The following is a 22,703-nucleotide window of genomic DNA, read 5'->3' as shown; positions in this document are numbered from 1 at the left end:
CAATTATTTTGGAATTCTTTTTGCTATACAAATAGGTAAAAAAAAAAAATAGATGACTATAATTTGTCCTAAAATAACCGACTTAATTATTTTAATTTTTAATACAATATTAATTACTTTTTTAAATTGTAACCTCTAATTAATATTACTCGCACCAATTCTAATTTATTATCTTCCCACTTTGAACGAACACATGATAAGGGTACATTAGTAAAAAAAATATCTCTCTTTCATTTATACATTTTTCTTAACATATATGAATTGGTCAACTAAATCCGTCATTTTAAAACAGATGAAGTATCATGTTTATTTAAACACTGGAAAATCGCGATTAATAAAAACAAAATAATATTTGCAAATTTTGAATGAGTGGTAAAATCTTGTTATATTTATCAATCATCAATTAAATGTAATAAACGTTGGCTTTGCACACATAAGACACATACACATCATATTGATAAAAAAAAATAAAAAATAAGACACACATCATACCATCATCACATAGGGCACAATGCATCGTATCACCATCATCATGATCATCATAGGGAACATTGTATAGAGAGAACATTTCCACACCCACTTATATGCAAGCAATGAGGTACAGTACCGAAAAAACAGGAAATGGAGAATTCATTGTTTGTTACAGCCAATTCTTTTTGTAATAACAAAACTGCATTGATAGCGTGACTACATAATTTTTTTTTACAAAAACAAAAAGATAGTCATTCATTCAAATCGATAGAATACATCAGATACAAACATCGCTAAAAACGTAAAGGGTGAATCTGCGAACAAACTCACAACACCCAAGCTAATAGCATAAAACGGCAAAATGCCTACAAATAATATGATAAAACCTAAATCACCGAAAATCACATGCTTTCGGATTTGCAACGTTGACGCCCAAATCATCGGTTGAATTTGCAATTGACTGATGTCGATCTTTCAATAGGAACTAAACGAACACCGCGACAAGACGCGAAATCAAACGCCGCACAAGACAACGAACAACACAATCCCGCACTTAGACGACGAAATCACAAAAAACACAGAAAAAAACTTGATATTACATAATTTTGTACTTCCAATTCTTTTGAAAAAAAAATTATTGAGCGTTTAACACTTTAACTACATTATTTGTATGGCAATCCACAAAAAGCATACCCAGAGCTCCAGATCCCAGTGAAATTATACTAGTTATCTTTTACGAACCTAATTAACAAAATTATTTACGCCCCTCTTCAAAATTCAAATTAAACAAAAGGTATTTTTTGGTATATATCTCAATTTTAAGTATCATTTTTTTGAAATTAATAATATTTTATTTTACTTTTCTTATAAGAATATATTTTTATAGCAAATTATGACTTTTCAGTCACTTAATTTATTTTGGTGGAACTTGATCCATTTTTAGGTGACAAAATTGTAAAATAATGTATTTAAATATTAAATTGACACATAAAACTTTGATGACATTTAGTAGGACTGATTCAAAAAATACGTTTAATTCTTTTTGCAAAAAAAAAAAAAAAAAGTTCTGTATTGATAATTTGTTTTGGGATCAACTGAATCTTTGTCTTGATATTGTTCGGTTTTTATTGGACTAGAACTTCATCAAATTTGATTGGGTTAATGAATTAATGTGGTGTCAAAAACTATTTATTAGCCTAAAAAATAAATAAAATAAATAATCTAAACAAAATGCATTACTCCTACCACAAGATGGGGCAGAAGGGACAAAGAAAAGTACAAATTTCGAATACAAAAATAATCCTTGATTCTGTTAGAATGGTGGAGGGACACAGAAAAAATGCTATGAACGGCTCAATATACCCAAACATCCCAAAGAAAGTACACACCACTAGTAAACCCAAAACAGAAATTTTTTAGCAAAGTCCACTTCTTTTATTGTATTGTGGCATGCATGCTTTTTAGGATCAGAAGCAGTGTCCGTCCATTATACCATTTTCTTCTCAATACTGTACTAATAATGAATGTATCACCCATGGTGCCATATTTACTTTAGTAAAATTTCCTTTTTGTTTTCCCAAAAAGAAAATCCCAATATGCAGATGTCTATCTTTTTATTGATAGGCTAAACCATTGTAGTAATTATAGCACTATTTTATTTATTTACAAAAGTTTCTAATCATCTTCTAAAAAAAATCAAATCATATAAAATACTCCCTCCGTTTCAAAATGAGTGTCGCTTTAGCCAAAAAAATTTGTTTCAAAATGAGTGTCGTTTTCAGTTTCCAATGCAATAATAACTTTTTCTTTTCAATTGTACCCTCCAATTAATACTCTGCACACTACTTCCAAAGTATTACTTTTAAAACTAACCAATAGTTAATAAGGATAATTTGGTAAAATAACCATTCTCTTTCTCTTAATCATTGCATTTCTTAATATGTGTGCAAACACCTAAAACGACACTCATTTTGAAACGGAGGGAGTAATTTAAAGTGTGGGGGTATCCCTTAATAGAATAAAGTCGATCTGTCCATAGCCACCACGAGAAAGTGTATGTCCGTAACTAGCATTCTAGAAAAGCTTCTGCATGTGCATACTGCTTCTTCCCAAGAGAGCAAGATATCTCTGTGGCAGGAAGGAGGCAGCAAGTTCCTTTTTGTACAATTGATAATTGGAATACATAATAATAGTGAGATAGTCAATATGTTTTTTGTCTCTTATGCAAAAAAAATATATGTGTGTTTACAAGCTAAGCAGTAGAATAAACTCTCTCCCTAATTACAAAACAAACCACCACCCCCACCCCCCACCCCCCCCCCCCCCCCCCCCCCCCAAAGAAAATACCTTATTCAATTTACTATTGGAAAACATAAAATTTATCTCTTTTATTTTGCCATTAGTTGTAGGGTATATTTGTAATAATAATGGAGTATTAATTTTTTAAACCTGGCATCCGGCCTAAAGACCAATTAATCTGAAGTACTAATCCCGCCGCCCATTAGCAAATGGCCAAATTGAACTTAGTACAAAGCCTTGTATGGATTGATCCAACACGTAAATTGACACTGCTATGAAACATGGACTATGACAAAATACATATATGTGCATCTAATTTGAGCAATTTATTTCATTAAAAAAAAGTATAAGATACAATAGTATTTGACTTTTATTTACCCATCTACTATCAAAAAAATTATATGTGTTGCAATCAACTTTAATATTTATAATCCCTCGTTGAAACACTTCTCACACATCTTTAACTCTTGAGTCTAATGTGTAGAAGCAAAGAAAAAAAATTCATTTATTTGTCTGAATTGTTTGACACGCCTCATATAAGTGTTATATAGGTGTCGGACATCGGTCTAAAGAGTGTCGAGGTGAAGAAAAACAACTTATTTACAACACTTGTCGGCACATGTCGTACAAGTGTATAAGAGCGTTGGACACCAACGCGTGTTGGACATCGTGACACGTCTAATCCTAGAGGTGTTTGTGCTTCATAGATTAATAGCACATAAAAGTCAAATCGAACATAATATTTTAAGATAATAAATCAAACAAATTTATTACTCTGATAAAAACATAATTAGTTGACATGGATTGTCGGGAATAGATTGTCTCCTGTGAGAATGTCTCCAGTTTTCTCCAGTGTCAAATCTAAGTCATTAAACATCTTCTCTCTCTTGATTTTAACATTTATTAAAATTCAATTTCTTAAATGCATTTAATTTTCAATGGGTAGGATTTCACTGGACCCTCCAGTCACTGGAGAGGATCCATTCCCTGGATTGTCGGTGTAAATAGATGCACATTGACTGCAAATATAAGCCGTTGATAAAAACATAATCGTTTCTTTGAGAAAGCAATGTTTGTTCTCCTATTATTTGTTTACTACATAGTTCTACATCTAAAGATAACAAAGATGTTTGAATTCAGGATTATAACAAATTGGAAGAGAAAGTGAAGTGTGTGCTTGGAAAGAATCCACTGTTCTTCTTGACTGAGGGTAAAAAGGTATACTTTGCATTATTTTTTAACTTCACCTGTTTATGAAGTTAATGATCAATTTCTCTTCAGAGGTACTAATCTTCTTGTCAAGGCTAGCAAAATGGAGGAAGGCATAGTACTCTAGAATGCCTTTAAATATTGGTAATTAAGATAAGATATATAATATAGATCATCAAAGTGAAAGTTTTAGAGTATGCATAGTTACTTCCCACAATGGTTTTGGAGAAGTGGGTAGGATACTTGTTACTTAATTTCCTTCAAGTAGTAGTTGGTTTGTAAAATAACATTGTATATATAATATATGTTTCCATTTTGTAAAAAAGGTTCTAAGATAGAATAATGATGAGTCAATAATTAGCTAGTTTTAATATAATACTAGTATTTGGACCCGTGCGATGCACGGGAAGTTGATTATCTCATCGATTAATAAATGTGGTAGTTGATCATGAAATGAAATAATAGTTGTTGTTGAGCATTAATTAATGCTTTCAAAAGATGACGACAACAACCAAACATTATCACACTAAGTAGGGTCGACTATATATGGACTGAAATACGTCATAATGTTCTATCATAATCTATATTTAGATTCAACTCATTAATCAATAAATCTTTTTTAATAGTTTCTCTTACATACTTCTTAGGTCTTCCATTACATCTTGTAATATGACTATGCGCTATATGATCTACTCTTCTTACTACAGAATCTACTTGATTTTCACTACTTGTGCAAACCACCTAAACCTATTATACACAATATTTATATTATAGCTGCTACCCCAACTATCTTTACAATGTTGTCATTTCTAATCTTATTCCATATAGTTTTACCGCACATCCAACGCAACAACCCCATCTCCGTACAAATACTTTATTATCGTGTTGGTTGTTAAACTCCTAACACTATGTTCCATAAAACATTGCTGGTTTGACAACTGTCTGATATTTTTGCACTTCAACTTTTCATCTACTCATCTTACTACATAATCTACATGTTTTCCCTCTACATGTCCAAACCACCTAAACCTATTTTTCACAATATTTATGTTATAGTTACTCCCAACTACCTCTACAATGTTGTCATTTCTAATCTTATCTCATCTAGTCTTAGCACACATCCAACGCAACATCCATATCTCTGCGCAATTACTTTATTATTGTGTTGGTTCTTAAATGCCCAACACTCTATTGCATAAAACATTGCTGGTCTGACACATGTCTGGTACTTTTGCACTTCAACTTAAACGATACGTTTGTATCACATAAAACACCCGAAGCCCTTCTTCATTTTAATCATCCAACTTGAATACGATGATTTACATTTTCTTTTAATTCTACATCATTTTGTACTATGAACCCAATATATTTAAATTGTGTAACTTGTATGATATGATCTCCAACTTTCGCCTCTAAGGTAGAACTACTTCGTCTTTTACTGAAATTACATTACATAATGTGTCTTGCTTCTACTCAGACGAAAGTCATACGCTTCTACGACTTGTCTCCAAGTCTCTAACATCCCATTCAATTCCTTCCTCGACACTCCAATTAAGACTACATCATCTTCAAAACGCATTCATCTCAGTGCAAGTTGTTGGATGTGTTTTGTAAGTACATCTAAAATCGATGTTCAAAGATAATGCATTAGGATTGACTCTTGGTCCAATCCTTGTTATGAAAAAAAAAACAATATTTAGATCTAACTCATTATTCTATAAATCTTTCATAATAATTTCTCTTGTAGTTTTTCTAGGTCTTCCTATACCTCTTGTAATATGACTACTCTTCTTATTACATAATCTACATGTTTTCTCTCAACATGTCCAAACCACCTAAACATGCTTTCCACAAATTTATATTATAGGTGCTACCACAACTATCTTTACAATGTTGTCATTTCTAATCTTATCTCATCAAGTCTTACCACACATACAACACAACATCCCCATCTCCACACACTTGCTTTATTCTCGTGTTGTTTCTTAACCGCCCCATACCCTATTTCATAAAACATCCCTGGTGTGACAACTGTCTGATATTTTTTCACTGGTATCACATAAAACAACTAAAGCTCTTCTTCATTTCAACCATCCAACTTGAAAACAATGATTTACATCTGCTTTTATTTCTCCTTCATTTTGTACTATGAGCCCAAGATATGTAAAATGTATAACTTGTATGATATGATCTCCAACTTTCACCTCTAAGGTCGAACTATTTTCCATTTTGTTGAAATTACATTACATATACTCTGATATGCTTCTACTCATTCGAAAGCCATATGTTTCTAAGTCATCTATCCAAGTCTCCGATATAGCATTCAATTCCTCCCTCAACGCTTCTATGGCTTATCACATCAGAGAGATTGTTAATAAGAATTATTTAAAATCTTTTTTTTTGGTAGTGTGAATTATTTAAAATCTATTGTTGACCATATTATAATATAATAGATCCAAAAATTAGGAAGAACATTTGCAACAACTTTTTTGGCTCCAAAAAGTTATCTAAGGGACTTAATAACTTTTATAAATAAGATAAGATACGCGATCATATTCTAAAAAATAAAAAAATAACAAAAACGTAGGAAGAAAATTTACAACAACTTTTTTGGATACGAAGAGTTGTCTAAGAGACTTAAGAAGTTTTATAAATCAGATATGCAACCATTTCCTAAAACTATTAAGAAACTGCAAAAAATAAGGAAGGAAATTTGCAACAACTTTTTTGACTCCAAAAGGTTATCTAAGAGACTTAAAAACTTTTATAAATAGGATATGCAACCATCTTATAAAAATATTAAAGAAACGAAAAAAAAATAAGGAAAGAAATTTGCAACAACTTTTTGGGCTCCAAAAAGTTGTCCAATATACTTAAGAACTTTTATAAATAAGATTTAGTGTCGTTTTAATTAGATTTGAGTTTATTTTAATAGGGAAATGCTAACCGGTGCTCCCGAGGCACTGCTTAAGGATATGAAAATGGAAATTATATAGTAGTTAATGCATTGAAATTGTGTAATTAATTTATAATAAAGTCAAAAACAGTTTCTTTTTATGGTAATAATTTCCTTTTATGATATGCTTAATCAGTGCCCCCGAGGCACCAGTTAGCAAGACCCATTTTAATATTATTTCCTTTTTGAGCTTTTTTACTTCAATTGCATATTATTATATTTCAGGAATAAATATTTGATGGATTAAGTCTTGGAGCAAAAGAAAGGAGTCTGGAGCTGATTCGGAGCAAAAATGCGAAGATTCAGAGACAAAAATATGTCTCCCCCAAGTCAGAAGCTTGGCACGGGCCGTGCTAAGGTTGGCACGGCCGTGCCACCTCCCAGGATGGCCTTTTGCTGCTTTTGCTTAGGATTTAAGCTACTCTATTCTGGTTTTGACCAAAAAGCCCTTTGTTGCTTGTGGAACATTCTATTGATGTAATTGCTTAGATTTTAAGTCGAATGTATCCTATAAATGGAGTAGCTAGCCATCACAAACAAAAATCATCTTTATTCTTGGAATTCAATCAGTGACAATTGTCTTTCTTAATAAAGTTCTTCTTTTATTTCTTTACTTTCTTGTTATTTACTTTATGCTTTTCTTCTTCTTCTCTATGTCTACAATGAGCATGAGTGAGTAGACTTCTTTGTCTTGGGATTGTTGGATAAGTCTAATGACGTAATCCGAATCAAACCAAGCCTTAAACCTTAATTCTATGTAACCCTAATTTCTAATCTAAATTCACCATTTTAACATGAATTAACCACTATCAAACTGTGGAAGCGAACGCGGAGGGTTTGATAATTGTTAATTCATCATCTCAAATATCAATTCATAAAGCGAACGCGGAGATTTGATATTGGAACAAGTGAATTTAGACAATGATTGCGAAACATGAGAATAGTCTAGCAAACCTTGAGACATATAAAGTTTCGAGCTTCAAGGATACCAAAGGCAATCACTCATGAGAATAGGTGTGGTTGTTGGAGGAACACACTCACTGACTTCGAGAGAAGCTTTGATACGCTAAAGAGAAACTTGTCTTTAGAAATTAGGACTAACGTAAGGTTATAAGTTTAAGGGTTTGTTTGTGAAGGATTCGTCATTACGATGAACCAATAATCCCAAGGCTCTTTTTATTATTATATTTACTTTCAATCAACTGAACCCCTCTACTTAACAATCTTTCTTCTCCTCTAATCATTCTCTAAAAGTTAATTAAATTGAACAACTCCCTGTTTAAACGATACTCTCTTTTATTACTACTTCGATAGACCGTGCACTTGCGGTTTGTCCTATCAAATAACTTCTCATATAGAGTTATATTTTGATATCAATGATGCATTACATTTATTTATAACAACACTAGACAACATAACTTATACACTGTTCAATTCAATGAAACGAAACATCATGAATGATCACACAAAAAGCCTGATAAGATTGCAAGACAAAATCAGCAATATCTTTAACTTGTGCAAAATGATAAGTTTGTCACATTCTACATACTCATGAACCTAACCAATAATTGCTGGAACCTATACTCATGGGAATTCGCCTACTAGAATTTCAAGCGACGACAGATGGAGCTGCTGCCAGCAATCAAGCATCGGAAGATCCAGTCGCCAGCAGCTGTAAAATCGGTTGATGACAGCAGGAACTCAGAGTCAAAATCTGGTGGTGAGGATATGGGCTCAACTTCAATTAGATCAGTAGAACCACACACCCATTGCCCCGATTTATCCATTGAGAACAAAAGATTAAAAAAAGACAACAAGACCGGTGAATTTGCAAAGCATTACCCAATAAAATTGGATTATGAACAAGGCTGATCTGGAGAATTGTCCGAATTTTCTTGCTCATTAACAGAACTACTTGAGCCTTCATGAAACATTATAGAAAAATAGTTATTTTATAGTGATATCCTCATGAAAAGTTATAGAGAAATAGTTTGTTACAAGTCTAATTGAAAAAACCATTTAGATACCTGGTTGCTCATTTTTCCATCTGTAATGATTTCGACTATGGCTGGAAAACCTTACCCTTGAATTAGAATTCGAATTGTTTGTCTGCCTGTGAAACTGTCTGGGTCTAGAAAACCTTCCCCTTGAATTGAAATTCAAATTCCCTCGTCTCTCGGATATGTTTGTGTTGTAATATCTCTGCATAAAATTTAAACATTAAAAATATATTATGTTTAATTTAAACATCAAGGAAGAAAAAAAGAAGAAAATTATTGATTTTATGAGGCTCACATAGAAAAACATAAAACAATAAAAATTTCATAAAATCATCAAAAGAGAAGAGATATTGAACCCTAAGTAAGATCTCTTTCAAGTATTTTGCATAATCGATAAGAAACAACATTAAAATTAAATTTCAACATTGAAATTTGAGATTGTTGGAACAAAATGTGTTTAACAATGAACCTTAAAGAGTTTTGATGATAACAAGGTATTAAAAATTGTAAATTGGACTAGCTAATATTTGTTCAAGTGTACAAGACCATAGTTAAAAATTTACATCATATAAAAGTTTTGAAGAACAAAAAGAGAGCTAAGGAATCAAGAAAAGGAAGCTTGAAAGCATCTGAATATGAAAGAGCATCTGAAGACAAAAGTGCGCCTGAAGAATGATGACGTCATCAGAAGCTGAAGGTCATCAGAAGCTGAAGGTCATCAGAAGCGGATAGTTCAGAAGCGACTTCATCAGAAGCTGAAGCTCATCAGAAGCTGATTATCACCACAAGCTGAAGATTCAAAGATCAACACTTCAAAAGCTGTCTATTGGATTCGAAAACACTGCAGAAGACTAGTGGATGGTTGCAACAGTCATTTTTGGTGAAGATTTGAAGGCATTGGAACCTTATCTTCAAAAAGCGTTGACATTGTACTTTCTACGAACTGTACAACCACCGTCTCCACTACTCTGTTTTGTGTCCACGCTACAAGACAAGAAAACAGCTCCAGAATAACAGTTATGCCTGCAAAGATGTTCCTTCACAATGGGAATGAATTTCAAATTGGTTCTTCATAGGACAACAACCAAACAAGGCAAAAGATCATTGGTGAAAGATCAAGCTTCAACAACGACTCTTTTGATGTGCTGGCAATTTCACAACGTCTCTTTCACACCTCTATATAAAGGAGTGAAGACTTAGAGTTTTGGTAGTGCTGAACAAAAGACTCTCAACATTTTTACAAGTGCCAAACCTCTGCTGAAATTGTTCTGCATTCACTTAGAATTTATGTGTCTCAAAGTCATATCTTAGAAATTCTTAAGTCTTAGAGTCTGTATCTGATTTGTATTGTGAGCACCTCTGATTGTATATCAAGTGGTCAACCTTAAATAATTTTCTGTGTAATTTTGTTTAACTAGAAGTCTCTTGCAGTTGTGCTTGAGCAAAGGAAGTCTCTTGATTGTGTTCTCGAGCATAGGAAGACTCTTGCAAAGTGTGCTTGAGCAAAGGAAGTCTCTTGCTGTGTGCTTAAGCAATTGTAATCAGATATTACATTCTAGTGAACTCTCCTTGGAAGTGCAAGGGGGACATGACTACTTCTGGTTTGTGGAAGGAACCTGTATAATTGTTTTGTGTCTTTCTTCTTCTCTCTCTCTCTCTTTCTCTCTCTCTCTCTGTTTTATTCCGCTGCGTTCAGATTCTGATTATCACTTTAGAAGCTGTATCACTTAGCTTCTGACCAGTGTGTTCAGTTTTTAGAGAATTGAAGAATTTTCCAAAAACACAATTCAACCCCCTTCTTGCGTTTTTCTCACCTTCAATTGATATCTAGAGCCTTGGTCTGTTGTTCAACACTTAACCGTGCAACAGTAAAATATCTGAGGAAAACATGTCTGGTGGATCTCCTATTCCTACTCCTGGTCAAACTAGCTATAATAATGTCTCACATGATTATAGTGACAGTAAGAAATCCAGTGTTGGAAAGATTCCAAAGTTCAATTGAGATGCTGAAGAATTTTCTTGGTGGAAAACCAACTTCTATAGTTATATCATGAGCTTAGACGAAGAACTATGGGATATACTAGAAGAAGGAGTTGGTGACTTGGTTCTTGATGAAGAAGGAACTGTTGTGGATAGAAAGAAACATACTCCTGCGTTGAAGAAACTCTACAAGAAGCATCATATTATCATAGGAGCTCTTGTCACTGCTATTCCTAAAGCAGAGTACATGAAAATGAGTGACAAATCCACTGCTAAAGCTATGTTTGCTTCTCTCTATTCAAACTATGAAGGCAACAAGAAGGTCAAAGAAGCAAAAGCTCTCATGCTTGTATATCAGTATGAGTTATTCAAGATGAAGGATGATGAAACTATTGAGGAGATGTACTCAAGGTTTCAAACCTTAGTCTCTGGGCTACAAATCCCGAAGAAGAGTTATATTGCTTCTGACCACGTGAGCAAGATACTCAGAAGCTTGCCTGCCAGATGGAGACCAGAAGTGACTGCCATTGAGGAAGCTAAAGATTTAAACACTTTAAGTGTCGAAGATCTTGTTAGTTCTCTCAAAGTTCATGAGTTAAGTCTTAATGAACATGAGTCTGCTAAGAAGAGTAAATCAATAGCCCTTCCATCCAAAGGCAAGTCATCAAAAGCTCTCAAAGTAGTTAAATCTGAAGAAGAAAAACCATCTGGTTCAGACTCTGTAGAAGATGCTGCTGAGATGGCTATGATCTCCAACAGACTTCAGTATCTGGTCAGAAAGAACAGAAAGTTTCTAACCAGAAGGAGCAACTTCAGAAGCTCAAGGAAAGAAGATCAGAAGGGATGCTTCAACTGTAAGAAGCCTGGACACTTCATTGCTGAATGCCCTGATCTTCAGAAGGAGAAGTCAAAGGACAAGTCAAAGAAGTCAACATTCAAACCAAGCAAATTCAAGAAGCAGATTAAGCAGAGTTTAATGGCAACCTGGGATGATTTAGGAAGTGAATCTGGATCTGACAAAGAGGAAGCTGATGAAGACGCAAAGGTAGCTGTTGGATTAGTAACTACAACAACTTCAGAAGCAGGATCAGATTCAGACTCAGAAGATGAAAACGAGGTATATTCTAAGATTCCCAAAAATGAACTTGTTGAGTCTCTTAAAGAACTTCTTACACATTTTGAAGTAAGAACCAATGAGTTGAAGGATTTAAAAGAAAAATATGCTGATTTGGTAAAACAGCAAAAATCAACTCTATTGGATCTGAAAGCTTCTGAACAAGGACTTAGGGGCTTTGACTTCATGTGTAAAATTTATGAAGATCAGCTCAGGTTCTTATGTCAGAAGCTAAAAGAAAAATGTAATGAAAAACCTTTAAGCAACCATGAAATTGCTCTTGAAGGTTTTATCATATCTGGCATTGACAGAAGCAGAGTGGCTTCTATAATTTATAGCATTTACAAGAACAATGGCAGAGGAGTTGGTTTTCCAGAAGTGAATGCATCAAGGAAGGTCTGAAACAGTTTTTGTACCTGAAGGTGTTGAGTTGGAAACTGTTGTTCAATCAGAACCTGAAGCTTCTAGCTCTAAGGCTAAGATTACTTCTAAGCCAAAGGCTATGATCAAATTTGATTCCAAGACTTCAAAGATCAGGATCCTGAAAAGATCAGAACCTGTTCCTTAGAGTCTGGTGAAACCAAAATCTGAGGTTCTGAAGTCTAAGTTTCAGAAGAAGATAGTTACTGCTTCTGAAGAACCAAAACCTAAGGTGATGGTTAATCAGAAGCAACCCAACTCACATCACAAAGTACAGGAAGTGAAGAGTAAAGCCTCAAGTACTAACCTTCCAGGACCCATAGAACAATGGGTACCTAAATCTAAAAATGTCAATAATGCAGGTACGTCTAAGAGCAGTGCCAAAGCAAAGATCATGATACCTAGATAGCGGTTGCTCAAGACACATGACAGGAGAGAAGTCCATGTTCCTCAGCCTAACAATGAAAGAGGGAGGAAATGTGAAATTTGAAGGCAACCAGTCTGGCAAAATCATAGGTACAGGAACTATTGGTAATTCCTCTACCTCTATTAATAATGTATGGTTGGTAGATGGTCTTGAACATAACCTTTTGAACATAAGTCAATTTTGTGATAATGGTTATGATGTGCTTTTTGAGAAAACCAATTGTACTGTAATCAACAAGGAAGACAAATCCATTGTGTTCAAGGAAAGAGGGTAGAAAATGTCTACAAAATTAATTTTTCTGAACTGGCTGACCAGAAGGTGATTTGCCTTCTGTCAGTGAATGATAAGAAATGGATGTGGCACAGAAGGTTGAGACATGCTAACTGGAGGTTAATCTCTAAGCTTAGTAAGTTACAACTTGTCAAAGGCCTACCTGACATTGACTATCATTCAGATGCACTTTGTGGTGCATGTCAGAGAGGGAAAATTGTGAAATCATCTTTTAAAACCAAAGACATTGTTTCAACCTCCAGACCCTTAGAACTACTCCATATTGATTTATTTGGACCAGTTAGCACTGCATCCTTATATGGAAGTAAATATGGATTGGTCATTGTTGATGATTATAGGAGATGAACTTGGGTGAAATTCCTGAAGAGTAAAGATGTTGCTTGTGATGTATTCAATAGCTTCTGCACTCAAATACAATCTGAAAAAGAATCAAAGATTTTGAAAGTCAGAAGTGATCATGGTGGAGAGTTTGAAAATGAGCCATTTGAAACTTTTTGCGAAAAACATGGAATTGTCCATGAATTCTCTTCTCCTAGAACTCCACAACAAAATGGGGTTGTAGAGAGAAAGAATAGAATTTTACAAGAAATGGCCAGAACCATGATCCATGAAAACAATTTACCAAAACATTTTTGGGCAGAAGCAGTGAATACATCATGTTATGTCCAAAACAGGATCTATATCAGACCTATTTTGGAGAAAACAGCATATGAACTCTTTAAAGGAAGAAAACCCAATATCTTTTACTTTCATCAATTTGGATGTACATGTTACATTCTGAATAACAAGCTCTACCTAAAGAAATTTGATGCCAAGGCCCAAAGAGGAATCTTCTTAGGTTACTCTAAAAGGTCAAAGGCATACATAGTGTATAATTCAGAGACACTCTGTGTTGAAGAATCTATGCACGTTAAATTTGATGACAAAGAGCTTGAAGATAAAACTTCAAAGCAAGGTGAAAGTTTTGCAGAGATACAGGTTCCTGAGGTTACTCCAGAACCTGATCAGATAGCTGAATCTGAAGAAAGTCCAGAAGCTGAACCCACATCAGAAGTACAAGATGAAGTTGCATCTGATGAAGCACAAGATGGCTCACATCAAGCAGATTCTCCCAGAAACACCTTTAAGCACAAGTCTTCACATCCTGAGGAGCTAAACATTAGAAATAAAGATAGTCCAAGAAGAACAAGATCATACTTCAGACAAGAAGAGTCAATGATTGGACCAATCTCAATGATTGAACCTACAACAGTTGATGAAGCACTTTCAGATGATGGTTGGATCTTAGCTATGTAAGAAGAGTTAAACCAATTTCAAAGAAATGATGTGTGGGATCTGGTACCCAAACCTCAGCACAAGAACAATATTAGAACAAAATGGGTATTCAGAAACAAGTTGAATGAGCAAGGAGAAGTAACAAGAAACAAAGCAAGACTTGTTGCACAAGGTTACAATCAACAAGAAGGCATTGATTATACTGAAACATTTGCTCCAGTTGCAAGATTGGAAGCAATCAGGTTACTTCTTTCCTATGCAGTTAATCATGACATAATATTATATCAAATGGAAGTCAAGAGTGCATTTCTTAATGGTGTCATAGAAGAAGAAGTGTATGTCAAGCAACCTCCTGGTTTTGAGGATATTAAGTATCCTGACCATGTTTTTAAACTGAAGAAATCATTATATGACTTGAAACAAGCTCCCATAGCTTGGTATGATAGACTAAGTTATTTCTTAATCAGAAATGATTTTAAAAGAGGACAGGTTGACACAACACTCTTCAGAAGGACCCTTGAGAAAGATATTCTTGTTGTGCAAATATATGTTGATGATATAATATTTAGTTCTACTAATGCATCTCTTTGCAAGAAATTCTCTAAGTTAATGCAGGATGAATTTGAAATGAGCATGATGTGAGAGCTGAAGTTCTTCCTTGGCATTCAAATCAATCAATGTAAAGATTGAGTTTATGTTCATCAATCAAAGTATACAAAGGAGCTTCTGAAGAAGTTCAAGCTTGAAGATTGTAAAATGATGAACACTTCAATGCATCCTACGTGCACCGTAAGCAAAGAAGATGAAGGAGCTAAAGTAGATCAGAAGCTGTACAGAGGTATGATTAGTTCTTTGTTATACCTCACTGCATCTAGGCCAGATATTTTATTCAGTGTATGCTTGTGTGCAAGATTCCAATCAGATCCTAGAGAATCTCATATGACTGCTGTCAAGAGAATCTTCAGGTATTTGAAAGGAACAACTAATCTTGGACTCCTTTATAGGAAATCCTTAGATTATAAGCTAATTGCATTCTGTGATGCTGATTATGCTGGTGATAGGATTGAAAGAAAGTCAACCAGTGACAATTGTCAATTTCTGAGTGATAATCTTATATCCTGGGCTAGCAAAAGACAAACAACTATTGCTATGTCTACAGCAGAAGCAGAATACATTTCAGCTGCAAGTTGTTGTACACAACTACTTTGGATGAAACATCAGTTGGAAGACTATCAGATAATTGCTAACAGTATTCCCATTTATTGTGATAATACTGCTGTTATTTGTTTGTCTAAAAATCCAATCTTGCATTTTAGAGCTAAGCATATTGAAATCAAACACCATTTTATCATAGACTATGTTCAAAAAGGAATTTTAGATATGCAATTCATTGATACTGAGAATCAATGGGCTTATATATTTACTAAGCCTTTAATAGTTGAAAGATTTGATTTTATAAAGAAAAATTTGAACATTCACTACGTGTCTGATTAAAAGATTGCTTGCTCCTGAATAGGATTTTAGGTTCTAAAATCAGTTCAGAAGCTATGGTCCATCAGAAGCTCTTTATTAAGGTTCTGAGGAAAATACGCTTCTGATGATGACGTCAACATCTGAAGTCCAGAAGCTGGATTTTATGCTTCTGAATAGTAGAGTTAGTGGAAACGTTGTGAGTTACTTTATTTGGTAACTCCTAGCCCACTAACTTGGTAGTTACTCTGAGAACATCTGACATGGCCTGTCTGTATTGGTGTATAACTTAAAAGGGCAATGATGATTCAATAGCTTTGAAAAGTACTTTCACGCGCCCCCAATGTCATTAATGCTATGTTTGTTTGTCTCTTTTGAATTGCAATCGTTTTACTCTTAACACATTGTCAATTCACACACTACTCACTTCACAACAAACATTTTACTTTCAAATATGTTCTTGCGAAGTAAGCGCAATTCTCTCAACCCTAGAACCCTAAAAGTATCATCATCTTCATCATCAATCAAATGACATCAGCAAGCTCGCAACGAGAAGGTTCAGAATCTACTTCAAACATGCAACCTCAAGGTGTTCCAGAATCTGGGTTGGTTATCAAACCAAAGACTATGTCTATTCCAGCAGAAAATCTGATTGTTCAAAAGGAAACACCTTTTGACTTTTCATCTCTGGAAAAATACGATGTGAACATGGAAGCCTACATCAAACCACAAACGCTACATGGTTATTTTTGTATGTTGAATGGACCAATATATGAGAATCTGGTAAATGACTTTTGGTTAAGGGTTGAAGTCTACGACAAGGAAGCGGCAAGACACGAAGAGAAAAGGGCTGTAGAGAAAGATTCAAGTCTAAAAGGAAGGACCAGAGAAGAAATGGGTCTGAAACCTTTTGAAGGAATGGAAATTAGATCTGCAGTGATGGGTATCCCAGTAACCATCACGGAAATGGTTATTGCTAAAGCCTGCAGGGTATCTTCAAAAGGATTTTTTCAATGGGATGTCAAGGATGATGTCCTGTTAGAAAGTTATGTAAGGTTGTTCTGCAAAGGAAACCCAAAGACTAAGACTGCAGAAATGGAGGTGTGTCACAGATTGTTGTTAAAGATCAGTGCACATTGCTTCTTTCAAAGAGGATGAAGAGCTAATCAACCAAATAAGGATCATCAACCAGCATTGTACTCAATGACTATGTTTCAAAGGATTGATCTTCCAAAATACTTGTTGCATCATCTGTGCTGGGCTATTAAAGAATGTATCAGCAAGGAAAGGAAGCAAGTACCTTGTGGAAGGCTTCTCTCAGAAATCTTTCACCAGGGCAAGCTGTTGGAGACTCTGAGGAGTTACAAACAAGCTTCTGATAGCTGTTTCACATTTACCACTTCAGACCGCATCTGGAACAACAAGTCCCTATATGCTATGAAGATCATCAACAAACTTCTTGTTGATGAAAAATGGGTAGAACTGACCACAGCTGAGTCAAAACCTCTAAAGAACTTTCCCTTCATTATTCAAGAAAGCAGTCCTAAAGTCCTGGCCAGTCTGTGGCTGCTCATGCCAGAGAATCAGGAGCCAACACTGAAGCTGATGTATCCAAAGGAAAAAGGGCCAGAACCAGTACTGACTCTGATGCTGTCGAAGTTAAGACAAAGAAGCAAAAAGTTAGTGCTGCTTCTATTCCCAGGAAAAGAAGAGGGAAAGGAGAGCGCGTTATCACCCAAGAGCATCTGGACGAAGCTCTTAAAGCAATAGAAAAAGAAGAGCATGAGCCCAAGAAGAAAAAGGTTCCTCTTCGAATTGTGAGTCCTATGGTTGAGGTGACTCTTGTAATGAAAAGGATGGCTAAGGAACGTGCTGATGATATAAAATCAAATAAGAAGGAGTTAAAAGCACAATACATTCAACAAAGAGATGAGAAGTTCAAGTCTCTTGGCTTAGGAGAATGTGATAAATTCTACAAAGAAAAGTTGGCTGAAGTCAGGGAAATTGCTGGTAAGGCTGCTGAAGATGACTCAGAGGAAGAAATGATGATCTTTGTGGAGAATGCTCCAGTAGTTGGAACTTCAGAAGCTGTTCTACAAGCTGCAGTTCTAGAGCATACTGCACCAGAATCCACTTCAGATGCAGATAACTCTGTCAAGGTATGTCAGATTCCAGTCACCTCTACCCCTATCTCACCCTCTTCATCACAACCACCTGTTCCTGAATCAATAGAAGATAATACTGTCTTAGAGAATCTAGTCTTTCACTACTCAGGTGAGTTACCTAAAGAAAATGTGGAGCCTAACTCATAGAAAGCCTCTGAAACAACTTTATCAGAAGCAACTCAACAACAACAAGCCTTCATCACCCCAACAACAACAATCACCCAAAACTGATATTGACCCCCAACCCAACATTCAAACAGAGCAAACATCACCTCAACAACCACCAACCAATACTGATACTGAACCTCAACATGAGTAAGCTATACCCCAACCAAACCCTCAACCAGAGCAAGCTATACCCCAACCAAACCCTCAACCAGAGCAAGCTTTTCCCCAACCTACTCCAATGGATATTGACAATCATCAAGTCAATTTCCAAGCCTCAACTTCAACTGTACACATTGCTTCTGACCAACCATCTTCTTCAACCCAATCTACGCAACTCACCATTCCAAAGTCTAACACTGTTCAAAAACTATCCCTTGGTGCTTCTGACCAACCCTCAGACCTAGAAATCCTTGAACAACCACCCCTAGACATCCTGGAATCCGAGTACATTGTAACTTAGCTACTCAAGATCAGTTCAGAAATGCAAGATCTGATTCAGCTCAGAAGACTGCTTGACTTGCCAATTGCGTATGAAGAGCAATGGTCATCCTTGAAGAAGAAAGCTTCTGACTTGTTAGATAATGTGAGCAACAGGTGCATCAGAACCAAAGCTGCTGCTGTCAGGAGATTCTTCAAGATCTCTCAATCAGTTAAACAAGCCAGAGGTCCCAAGCTGCTTCTGACTAATGAGTCTTTCTACTCAGAAGCAGACTATGTGACAAGGGAAGAAAGAGTGTTCAAGCTGCTGAAGCAGAAGCTAGCAAGACAACAGGAGGAAGCTAAGGCAAGAGAAGATGCTCTTCTTCAGAGGCAACTAGCTCTTGAAGAATTAGTGAAGAAGCAAGCTGAACAGATGGAGAAGATGATGAACATGATGCAACAACAACAACAAACCAAACCTTAGTTGCACACCCTAGTTTTTCTTTGTTGTTTTGTTTTAGTTGTTTTAGTTCTTGCTTCTGAACATCTCATGCTTTGAATTTCTTACTGGTTCTGAATGATATTAGATTGCTTAGTTGGTTCTGATTCATAATGCCTTGATATTTTGTTCATATACATTGCTCTGATTTACTTATTTATTTATGCTCTGATTATATTTTGATAAGATTACAGGTTCTGATTATAGTTATACTCTCTTCATGTTTGAGTTTTTCTCAAATCTTTTTGTCTTTTATGCTTATTTGCTTTTTGCTAATGACAAAAGGGGGAGTATATGTGATAGTATTTAAAGGCTCTGAGCCCCATTAATGATATTTGAAAATTATTTTGAAAAACATCTATCATTTTTACCTGAAAGGTATAAGCTATGAACGAAAGAAGGAGTATCAAATTTCAAATAAAATTAATTGAACCATTCTTCTTATCTCTAATCTATTTCTCAATTAATTATTGTTTATGATAAGTGTTTAAAAGTGATATATTTCGCATAGGAGTTTAGTCGTTTTAGTGACTTGTTTTGCAAGATTCTCTATGGAAAACTCCAAATATTGTGTTAATATGTCATTTATGCTTTTGAGCCTTAGTCTACCCTTTTTGTGCAGGAAATTACAAGCAAGGAGCAAGAAATGTCAAAGTTCATGAAGCTACGCCATTAGCGTGTCCTACGCTATTGGCGTGATGAAGAAATGCCCAAGGCCAGAGGGATACGCCATTAGCGCACCTGGGGCGTGGATCTGGAGTACCCTTGAAGAGTACGCTAATAGCGTATTCTGAGCTATTAGCGTACAATGTCCAGAGAGCTACGCTATATGCGTACCTGGAGCGTGGAAGCAGAAGCTGGGTTTGAAGAGCTACGCTATTAGCGTATTTCACGCTATTAGCGTAAATGCTCCAGAGAGCCACGCTATTAGCGTGGCTGGAGCGTAGCAGCAGGGCAAGAACAACGTGGCAGGCTCCCATTGGCCAGATTATAGGCCGCCTTACCACGCTATTAGCGTGAGTTGCGCTATTAGCGCAGGTGCAAAAACACAGGCCATTTAAATAGCATTTTTACCTCTCTTTTAGGTATTCACTATTCCATTGAAACATTTTACACATTTCTAGAGAGAGGTTAGAGCTATTTCATAGAGAGAAACACAAAGCAAGTGATTAAGGAGTAGATTCAACCCTAGATTCATTGAGACATCAAGGATCTTGGCATGGAATCTTCATCTTTCCTTCATTCCTTGCATTAGTTTACATGTCTATATGTAACTAACCTTCTTTGTAGTATTGAGGTAACAATCAAGCTATTATGTAATCTTTTGATCTTTTAATATATAAGGTTCTAGCTTAATGATTCAATATTGTTGTTATTCTTGCTTTTAATGCTTTCAAAGAGATTCAAGATGATTTGGACACAAACTCTTGAATCTAGAACTAGAATAACAATCTATCTTATGTTATATCACTCTTGACAAGTTTGTAAACCTTTGATAATTACTTTTAATCAAGATTTTAATGCTTTCGGATACTTAATCAGGCTGGACACGGTCGATTAAGTCATCCGATCGACTTTGTTATCGTTTAAGGAATTTGGACACGAATGTTTAAACGATAACCTCGAAATAACGATGTCGCTTTGGACACGAAGGATATTGTAGAAATGATTGTAATAATATTGGTTATAAAGCTAGAGTCTGTTAATCGATCGAGAGATTGCTGCTGTTATGCTTGCTCGTTATCTTATACCGCAAGCGAAATAGTTCGATCCCCTCTCGTTTTTACTTAAATGTCAAATATGGATATAGTGTTACACACAAACAAATTATATCCAAACCCTTAATGTGAACGATTGTGTAAATGCTTATGATTAAACGTAACTCCCTGTGGAAACGATCCTATATATACTCACGTGTACATAGTTATATGACGTGTAGGAAAAATCTTACATCAAAATGGCGCCGTTGCCGGGGAGTAACGGAAATTTTTATCATAAGTATTGAAACAATTTTGTCATGTTAAGTCAATTTTGCACAAAATTCTTTCATGCATATACTTATACACTTATGTCATTCATTATTTTTTATGCTAACCACCTGGTATAGTCTTGGTGAACTTTGTTTATGCGAGGTACCGTTGATAAGGAAGACCTACAATTTGATCCTGAAATTGAGAAAACTGCTAGGTTACTTAGAAAGCAAGCAAAGGAAGCTAGGAGATTAGCCAGGCTGGCTCAGCCGGAATCTTTACTTTTTATTCCTTCTCCGTCAGGTTCGGTGCATACTATATCACTAGGTGATTCTTCATCACATTCTTCTGCACATTCATCTCCGAGGAGTGAACCAGAAGTAGTCATGGCTAATGAAGATGAGAATGCTCTACCTATGTGGGTTAGTCCGAGGAGGCTAGCTAATCTTGGCAACCGTAATGCCAAATCTTTTGAGCTGAAGTCTGGGTTGATAAACTTGATAACTCATAACCAGTTTACCGGTATGGATCATGAGGATCCATATAGACATCTTACCAACTTCTATGTTACCGCCGGTACACTTGGTATGAAGGAAGATGAGGAAGAGGGTGTGTTTGTGCAATTGTTTCCTCATTCTTTGATCGGGAAGGCTAAGGAGTGGTATCTTGATCAACCAACTTCTTTGATGGAAAATTGGGGTGAGCTAGAGAAAGCATTTCAAGAACGGTTCTTTCCGGAGGATAGGCATCTTGAGGCTAAAACTTCAATTACAACTTTTGCTCAAGGCCAAAGTGAGACTCTTTGTGAAGCTTGGGAGCGCTATAAATCATTGCTAAGGAATTGTCCAAAGCATGGTTTTGATAGCCAAATGCAACTATATCTTTTTCGTCAAGGGCTTCAAGACATGTCCAAGACGATGCTAGATGCAAGTGCTGGAGGTTCTATTGCTTTGAAAAACCCAGCTGAAGCTGTCAGAATCATTAACCAAATGGCGCTCAACACAAGAAAATCTTCTCACAATCGGAATCCTAATCAAAGGAAAGCCGGTATTCTTGAGCTTGAAGCAAATGATGCGGTCTTAGCTCAAAATAAGCTTCTCACTCAACAATTAGAAGCTATGCAAAAGGAGATGAAAGCTATGCCTAAACAAATTCTTGAATCTCTCAAGCAAGAAGGAGGAACTGCTCAAGTCTTTACTTGTGGACTTTGTACGGGGGATCATCCCACCGGCTATTGTCCCGAGCCCGGTTCTTTTGAAGGGGAAGAGGTCAACTATGTGGGAAACCAACAAAGGCCTAACCAACCACAACAAGCCGGAACCTCACAACAAAATCCGGGTACTTCCAACTTCCAAGGAAGGTATCCGGCCAACCAAAACCAACAAAGACCTTGGAGAACACCGTACAACAATAACTATCAATATCCACCATCAAACTACTACCAACAACCTTACCAACAACCATTCAATAATCAATACCAAAATCCACCACCAAATAACCCCCAACAACCGAATAATTCCCAAAGCACCGAGGAGGTCTTGAAACAATTCATGCAAGTGTCCATGGCTAA

General features: G+C 35.7%; 1 protein-coding gene and 1 long non-coding RNA gene across 2 annotated transcripts; one reads left to right on the top strand and one right to left on the bottom strand.

Annotated features, from left to right (window-relative positions):
- Positions 1–8,263: 8,263 nt before the first annotated feature.
- On the bottom strand, positions 8,264–9,115 carry LOC146941294 (uncharacterized). The gene is made up of 2 exons (XR_015033521.1): positions 8,962–9,115; positions 8,264–8,855 (listed from the first exon to the last, which is right to left on the bottom strand). It is a non-coding gene; the product is annotated as an uncharacterized LOC146941294 (long non-coding RNA).
- Positions 9,116–16,439: 7,324 nt separating this feature from the next.
- On the top strand, positions 16,440–17,069 carry LOC146941293 (uncharacterized). The gene has a single exon (XM_085749939.1). The coding sequence runs from the start codon at positions 16,440–16,442 to the stop codon at positions 17,067–17,069; it is 630 nt and encodes a 209-aa protein (XP_085606065.1).
- Positions 17,070–22,703: the final 5,634 nt, after the last annotated feature.

This window comes from Medicago sativa, chromosome 3 (assembly GCF_051527215.1).
Source record: "Medicago sativa cultivar Bolivia chromosome 3, Bolivia_mono, whole genome shotgun sequence".
Taxonomy (NCBI): Eukaryota; Viridiplantae; Streptophyta; class Magnoliopsida; order Fabales; family Fabaceae; genus Medicago; species Medicago sativa.
The sequence above is the reverse complement of the archived record's forward strand: the minus strand, read 5'-3'. Positions and strand labels throughout refer to the sequence as shown.

Excerpts from the sequence above, each read along its gene's own strand:
- LOC146941293 (XM_085749939.1), top strand. The coding sequence starts at position 16,440 with ATGACATCAGCAAGCTCGCAACGAGAAGGTTCAGAATCTACTTCAAAC.